General features: G+C 40.9%; 1 protein-coding gene across 1 annotated transcript; it reads left to right on the top strand.

Moving 5' to 3' along the window:
• The first annotated feature begins 390 nt into the window (after positions 1 to 390).
• On the top strand, positions 391 to 8,896 carry ABRA (actin binding Rho activating protein). The gene is made up of 2 exons (XM_075085596.1): positions 391 to 1,203; positions 6,607 to 8,896. The coding sequence occupies exons 1-2, from the start codon at positions 455 to 457 to the stop codon at positions 7,082 to 7,084; spliced, it is 1,227 nt and encodes a 408-aa protein (XP_074941697.1). The 5' UTR covers positions 391 to 454; the 3' UTR covers positions 7,085 to 8,896.

The raw sequence follows: 8,896 nt of genomic DNA, 5'->3' as shown, positions 1-8,896 counted from the left end.
TTGTGATGACGAGGGGTCTCTACTCTGGCCAAAGTTGTCAGCAACTGACAACACTTCACATTTAGCATTTTCAGACACTCTGTTCAGTATCTTTAACCCAAGTTCTGCACTTCCAGAAGAACAAGGCCCTTGCCAACAAATTGAGAACTAAGCAGTCCCAGGGAAGGGGGACTAAAGGAGCTATAATTTCCAACTATTTCCAGTGCAGGTCCGTGTCACCCTGTTTACATCATGCATCATTCATCTGCTGTGATGAAATGCAACCCTGTGTTTTAAAAAAAGACCTCCGTAACAGTGAGGATACTATATCTTCATGAGAAGTGTTTCACATATTTTCCATGGGCACAAACCACTCCTGCTTCTATTTAAATCTCTGTAGCTGTCTTGGGGGGACATTATTCACTTCAGGAAGTTCATTCAGAAGGTGCTTAGCACAAGAAGAAGAAAAGCCAGCATGGCAGCAGACAGCAACATGGCTCCTGAAGAAAAGCCAAGCACTACTCCTGCGAAAAGGGCTGTCCACAAGATCCGAATGGCCAGCATAGTCTTCAGCTTGGCACGAGGTTGGCAGCAGTGGGTATCTGACCACCATGTAAAGCAAGCCCAAGAGCCCCCTGGATGGGTCCCCCCTGCAGAAGACTCATCAGCTCAGCCTGTACAAGAAAGACCCTTCAAAAAATGGCCAATTCCATCTGTCAAGAGGGATCAAGGAAAAGCTGATGAAAAATCCTCAGCAAAAGAATCAGTGACAATTAGAGATGCTGAAAAAAATTCAAGGGAATCAGACGAAGCCCTCAAAAAGTTCAGCATTAAAAGCAGAGAAGTGACCAGAACAGTTGTAAGCAAAGCCTATGAACGAGGAGGTGATGTTAGCCTCCTCAGTGAAAGATATGAGAATAACAATAGCTCAGAGATGACCAAGCTCAAAGAAGAATCAAGTGCTTTTGACAAAATTCTTAGTGGCAAATTATCTCCAACCATAAGAAGGAAGTGTTCAAACATGGTATCAGAGCTGACCAAGGGCTGGAAACAGATGGAACAAGAGGACAAAGAGGGGCCTAAGGAAGAACTGCTGCTTAAGCGTCATGGTGACAGCCTGGATGCAGAAGACAGTGGCTATGGGGAAGCAGAGGACAAACTCGAGCAAGACGACAGTGACCGAGAGGTGACAGCTGTGAGGATTAAACGACCTGTACCTTCTTTGTAAGTAAAACATCTTTATTGTATTATCACAAATGGTCAGCAGACCCTGAGAGAGGTACAGGCTTCCATGCGGTAGATGGGGGAGGAAAAGGTAGGAAATGGTCGAAGACGAAAAAAAATCCAGGAAAGCTTTCACATATCTCTCTGTGCTTAAGTAGCTAGTCAGCAACATCTGACTATAGCCTTGGGTTTTATGTGCTATATACATAATAGACACAGGAAGTTATATTTGGGAAAAATTAATTATATTTAATTTTCACACTGGATTTGCTGGTTCATCAAAATTGCTACTTACTTCTTAATACTTCAGTCCATATTTCAGAATAACAATTTTTACCTCATCAAAAGTTCACAGCTATTCATTTATTTCAACAAATGTTAAGTCTAAAGAAATATACCTGACAAGTAATATTTCCAAATACTTATTCAGTATTTTGCTTAGCATAAATTGTAAATATTCTCAGGAATAATTTGCAGAGAATGTCCAAAACAGACGTTGCAGGAATTGCTTACAAGTACATCTTAACAAAAGCTGGGTTCATTGATTCTCTTTGGAAGTTTTCCATGGCTTTGGAATTCAGCAAGTCAAAGAACGGAAGCTTTCACAGGAGCTGGGACCCCAAACATACATTAGAAAGCATCCAGCCTGCCTCGACATCTGCAGGAGTGATTTGAATCATGCTATATATCATCAATCATTTGACAAAAAAGAGCATTTGAATCACCAGTAGATTTTTCAAATTCAACGTCTCTTTTTGGGTACGCTCTCATAAGGGGTGAGGAGGGGGAAGTGAAGAAAAAGGAAGCAGAATCTGTTACTTACCTATCAAGTTATTACAGGTTCTACTTAAAATTTTGAATTAATTAGCAAATTCACAGTATCAGACAGTTCTGAGTAGTACTTCTTTCAGTAAGAGGCTCATGCTTGAAGATTGCCATGCAACAGCAGGTGCCTATTAAATTTGGAGCCCAAGTAGTAAACAAGTAGAGTTCAGCCATAGCCACGCAGTGCTCGGGAAGTCTCCCAGAGGAGCAGAGGAACAGCAGAGGCTAGTAGAAATTCTCCAGTTTCCTTTCCCAGAGATGTCCAGCAGAACCACCTTTCCAGAAGACAGCTACAAACAGTTGTGCTGCGCCAGACTTGCTAATGGGCAAACGCCAAACTAATTCATGACTCTTTTGTTGGTAAAAGATTAGAAGACCCATGTGTCCCATGCTTCAAGATGAGAAACTGTAGGCAGCTGTTATAGACAAAACACACTGTCTGCTCCAGTCGTCTGTTTTACAAACTTAATAATTCCCCAGAACAAAGACAGCAGAAAGGAGGGCGTAGTTGAGCCTGAACTGTTTTGGTGCAAAACCTCACATCTAGCTGTAAAATTGCTATGAAGGAGAGCGCAGCCTCTGAGGCCAGGGTGCACCGAGCCGTGGCCAAGGCGCAGCCCACGCGCTGCCCGCTGGCTTCGCTGGGCTGGGAGGACAGCTGGAGGCGTAACTTGAACCAAAGCAGGGTTTGGCAGAGCTCGTCTGCCCAAGCCTGCAGGGAGGGAACAGGCTGGCACCAGGACATGGGCTCCTACCGGGAGCCATCCCTTGGTGGGGCCCGAGTCTCCACTGCTTCTACTCTGTGTCCATCACCCACGTGCACGCACTGTGAGCGCAAGCTGAGCATGAGGCAATTTGAGATGAGAAGGCAGGGTTTTCACCCAGCCAATCAGCCTGTGTAAATGACTAGCAAGGCAGCAGGAATCAGAGGATCAGGGCCGGTATGTTCATACCATACCCTAACTGCCATTTCAGAAATGAAAAACTGGGACTAGCAGTGATGAAAATGCCAAAAGACTTTGTGAACCCTCTGCAGGCAGACAGCACCATTCCCACTGACGTATGCAGGTTTTATACATCAGTACTAATGAGCATTTACCATGACCAATATTAGACTATGACTAACATAGTAATGGATTTCAACCATACATTACTTTTTAGCACATCTATCTCACCACACACAGTTATTTTAACTATTCAGCTTGGGGATTAGAATGATGCTTTGCTGTACAGCTGACCAGTCATCCACCACAAGGAGCAAACGGTTAATAGCCAAACTGAAAAAAGCTCTCCAGGATCCTACCACTTGAAAGTTTGTGGCCACTGCTTTTGGGAGAGACCATGTGCCCTTGCCTTTGACAAAAGTCAGGACTTCAAAACAAAGTCTTCACAAATATGGTGGAGAAAGAGGATACGTTTGCAGCAGGTATTATCTGTAAATAACCTCAATTAAAACAAATTGCTCTTTTTAAAATGCTACAATAGAAACAAAATAGCTATCTTTCTGTTAAACTTTACATATATTTTAGCCATAGTCTAATTGTAGTGCTGCTACTTAGGAAAAAAAAATGATTAGCTGTATTTACTGAGGTGCAAATGATTGAAGTAACACCTGCTTTGTTACTTACAACTATCTCTTCCACTGAAACCTGACACAAAAGCAATTTTCTGCACTTACAGTGCTGATACCAGAAATAGATTTTTTAACTACTTATTTTTTAAAATTATTTTATAGCCTTAGAATACATTATTTCAGCTTGCTACTTTTATGAACCTGTCAGTATGGCTTAATCTTCTTCAAAAAGGCCATAAGTGCACGGCTGTTAAAGCGACTCTCCCATTTTCCTCTCTATATTCCAGGAAAACAGCATCAGTATCAGTATTTTTTTTTCCCCTCACATCAGCACTTTCATAATTTCCAGCTGAAATATTTACTGGCATAAGGCTGCCTCCTTAGCAGAAGGCACATTAATGCCTACAGGTGTAGGAAATGCTATTTTGTTCCTGCTTAGGGCTGCAACAATGATATGAAACTCAAAACACGAAAAAGGGATCCATACTTTTCCCCTACAAAAAGGATCCTAGGGAACACAGAACATAGACACTGTTCTCCTAGAAGTTCAGAATGTATTTAGGGTGATCATTCTGGTTACCAGCTTAATTTATTTGATTGCTACAGGTACAGGTAAAGCACTTTTTACAGTGGCTCAATGCTCGTAACCTTCATTTTGGATCCACTATCCATTGTGTAGGTGCTGTAGAAACATGAAAAAAATGCTTCTATATGTATATAGTTTACTGTGTTAACTTGTCATTAAGCTAAACAATAGGGAAAATTACACTTCAGACATCAGAAATAGTTAAACTAGAAGATGCATTAAAAACAAAAAGATAGTAAGGTTTTTCCAAACCCACATGGGCCATGAAAAAAGCAAAGGGATAGATAAGATGGCACTTTTCTCAACCACTAAGAAGATGATTAGAATAGGAAAGGTGATAATAGCATTCGGCTAGAAAAGAGAATTAAAGGTTTCAGTAGGAAAAGACAATACTTACTAGACTGTTACATAAAAAGACATAACAAAGCCTTTACAGAGTTACACTATCTCACTCACTGGCTTCTTTCCCTTCAACCTGGGGAACTGAAGCTCCAGGACTTTCTCGGGTCATAGCCCTTGGAGAGAAGGGGGACCAGCTGGCTGTGGCTGAGGGATAAGCTCTCTGTGACGGGATCGGCTCATCCACTCTACTGAAACTGTTGGTATCACTTCTACGCAATTTTGATTCACTCAGGGTTCCCCCTCCCCACCCCCTTCGCTCGTAACTACTATGTGAAAAAGCTGGGGTTAGCTTGAGCCCTAACTCCAATCTGAGCTTCAGCTGGAGATAGGACTGTGCTGGCACAGGGTGTCTATGGCTTTTGGGAGATCTGTAAGTTTCAGGAGACAAATTGCTTTGTGTAACCAAACCCTGGGCCCACAGCTCCTCTGGGCAATGAAGCCACAGTTCAGGGCAAGGGGCAAAGGAGCACAGTTTTCCCTTTCTCTGTGTGATAACAGCTTATATACAGGGGGATTTGGCTTGTTGTTGGAAAACAAAACTGTCTAGCTTTACCCCACTGATATATTTTAATGTTTTCCTGCCAACAACTATCTGTTAATCATTTACATGCACAAAACCACAGGTACATGCACACTGCCTTCTCTCAGGATGTGCTGCAGTCACAGCACAGAAGAAAGGTGCATTGACTTGGCAGCACTCTGTGCGTGATTCTTCTGATGCTTTTCACCATGTTGATGGGGAAGAGTATTTTGGATCTTTTTAAATACAGTTTCTCAATATAGCTAAGCCAAGCTAATGGCAACTCCACAGATAAAAAAGTGGTCCTGTTCTCCTGTTCCTTCTTCTATCCCTGGCACCAAGTATCTGCACTTCTTGCTCTAGCACTGTAGTGCTGCCCAGTGCTGGCATCCTTCTGGTGCACAGACCTGAACTGGGGACATGTCTACCATTCCTGTTCTCTCTTTCAACAAGATTAGTAGAAAACAAAGGAATGCCCAAACAGCAGGGAAACAATTTTTTTCTGCAGGTTTGCAGTCCTCTGTACTGTTTTACTGTCTGTATTTTGGCTCTCTGGTGTTACTGTTAATATTCAGCTGACATTACTGGGGAGGTTTCAGAGCAGCATTCTGGGGAGAAAACAAATTACTTGGCACAGCCACAGCACAAGCTAGTCCCTAGCTGAGCTCTGTTCAGACACAATGACAGGATGTGGACAGCACAGAGGCTAGGTCAGACTATCTATAGCTTCCCCACAACGTATGAGATTGGCCACTAGACGAAAGAGTATCAACAATTTGTCCGCCTGGACAAATCAATAAGACTTCTGAAGGTCTTTTCTCATCCTCTGACCTTCCTTGACACAAATCTCAGTATCTCTATATGTCTTTCAGGTTTGTACCCTGCCAGGGAATGTGAATTTTGGACTTTAAGAGTTGTTCAGAGCCATACTTCAGATACATAAGCGTAGGCAGAGCTACTGCACTCTGTTAGATTTTTATTGTTTTAAACATTGACATCTCTTACAGGGCATAGATTTTTACAGACACTACCTTCTGGTTTTCAGCCAAGAATAGCTGAGGAGCCAGTCTGTACACTTACAGTTATTGTCATCTATAACATCAGGGCAGGCAGATTTCAGGGTTTGCTAGGCAGGCAGAAACGGGGAAGTGTGTGACTGACCAAAGGTATACAAAGTGCAGGTAATCCGTAACATACTGCTTTGCCCCCTACAGCATTAAGTCATTCTGGGAAAACATTTTGTCAAAATGGGCTCAACTCTAGGCTGGAGGGTACTAAATGTAGATGAGATCAAACTGTGAGCAGCAAATTCACTTCTAAGTGCAAACTGGAACATGGACTAAAAGGCCCAGAGAGCTGATTTAGAAGTAGTGAACTCATGCCACCTGGTGGTTAGCATCTCATCTGGAAAAACATGGGAACCAAGCTAATAGATTAGTGGTAGAACTGTGTAATTAGATTATGAAATGCAAAGCTCAAATGACCTGTTTCTTTCAGCGCTAGCAGGTTTAGCGAAGAAGCAAGCACCAAAGCGCACAGGAAATACAGCCCTGTTAACAGCCTGAAGGACAGATGGCAAGAATGGGCTGACCAGCACATCATAACACAGAAGCTGAATCCCTTCAGCGAGGAGTTTGACCACGAGCTGGCCATGTCCACGCGTCTGCACAAAGGAGATGAAGGCTACGGCCGTCCAAAGGAAGGAACCAAAACTGCTGAAAGGGCCAAGAGAGCCGAGGCCCACATTCACCGGGAGATTAGAGACATGTGCTTCATCATTGAATCAATGGCTAAGCCACGGCCCGACGGCAAAATCCAAGTCACTTTTGGGGAACTCTTCGAGAGATACGTTCGTATTTCGGATAAGGTTGTTGGGATTCTCATGAGAGCCAGAAAACATGGGCTGGTGGACTTTGAGGGAGAAATGTTATGGCAAGGAAGGGATGATAATGTTATAATTACTCTACTAAAATAAGCATGCTACAAGAAAAGCACCTTGTTTTGGAAAACCTTTCTTTACTTCTCCCTTGCTATTAGAGTTTGCACATTTTGAATACAAGATTTCCCCTGTGCACCCACACAGAAAAGACATTGAGCATTTTTCTGAATACATGTAACTACTGCACGATAACACAAGCATCCAAGTGGACTTTTCTCTGTACCAGGAGGGCTTATAAGACACTTCAGTTAATTACTATGTGAAAAATAATAAGAAAAATCTATACTGAATATAAAGCAGCTGAATATCGAACCCATAGCAATATAAATAGCTTAAATGAATCCTAATTTTTACTTGTTCTTACATTCAAGATCTTCCCAACTATTTAAAATGGGATATCAGGAATAAAAGACATGCCAGATTAGAAGCTGACTGACAACATAAACTCAGACCAAGTTTTTGATCTGTGAAAGTGAACCTGTGCATGGATTTTCTATTTAATCAATTTAAATGCTGGTAAAAACAGATTTATTTGAACACAGAATCAAGGATGCCACATTTGTTTCCTTTACAGACAGGATATGCAAATACTACTGCAGCATTGTCTTGTGACAACTATTGACACAACTTTCTTTAGTCACACACAAACTAAGAAAAAATCCTTCTTTTACAAATGAGGTTTTATATTTAAGGTATTTATATAACTTATTTATTAGAGAGTTTCATATTTAGAGTTTTGGATGTTGGAGAGAAAACACCCAATAGAATGCAATGAACAAGAAAGTTTTGAACAGATAGCCACATAGAAAATAGCTCCTCTGCAACATTGTGCAATGTATCATCCAATTATCTATGTATATACAGTTCTTATAAATACAGGGGAAAATAACATGTAACATAAAAAAGTCAGGTACTTTTACTGTGGTGTATACTAAAGAAAAAAAAGTGACTACTATCAGCATCCTCCACAGAAATGCACTCCTGTGAGAAACAGTGTTCATAACTAACATCAACTAACTTTAAGGAAAATGGCTTTTCACACTGCAGAGAAACATTGGCCTGATTATACAGCATTTGCTGCTTGAACCATTCTGATGTCACTGAAATAATATATTTCAGTCCAGGTGATGCTGAACACTAGTAAATGCTAATGAACTAATACTTCTAGGTCTTAAAATTGTTTGCATTATGCACAAATCTGAGACTTCCATAAGGTCTACAACACTTTGGGGATTATATAGATCCCTGTTTCTCTAAACTACTACTGTAAGAATGGCTACCCTGGTAAAAACATGCTTCACATGAAAAGCATTTGTTTCAGAGCAAGATGCCTGGGCAAGTAATTTCTATAATGAAAAATAATTTTTTTTTCTCCCCCATATGATTCTTTCAAACTGAAAGAGCAAATATCTTCTTACAGAAGAAAAGGTATATGAACCTCTCGTCTCGGTGACTGCTAACTTATTATGAGAGTACAGGTACTCCAGTTTGAAGCTCCAATGAACATATAAATAAAGTAGTTTATAAGTTAGTGATACAAGAACTGATTACTATGTCTGTTATAAGTCTATGTAAATCATTAATATTTTAGGCACAGTTATATGTTGTTGATCTAAGGAAGAAACAAAAATTTACAAGATGGATTCAGTGGAACTTATTTAACAACATTTGCTTGAGATCTCTCAGACTACTCAAGTTGACCCACAAAATTGGCCTCTAAGTGTAACCTACGTGTTCTTACTTTACTCTTTACATCTTTATATGATGATCTTTACAGCTGTCTAAATTGTCTTGAGGAAATTTGTTGTCAAAGGAATACATAAACTATAAATAAAACCCTTAATTGAT

Source organism: Phalacrocorax aristotelis, chromosome 2, assembly GCF_949628215.1.
Source record: "Phalacrocorax aristotelis chromosome 2, bGulAri2.1, whole genome shotgun sequence".
Classification (NCBI taxonomy): Eukaryota; Metazoa; Chordata; class Aves; order Suliformes; family Phalacrocoracidae; genus Phalacrocorax; species Phalacrocorax aristotelis.
This window is presented reverse-complemented; position numbering and strand designations above follow the sequence as displayed.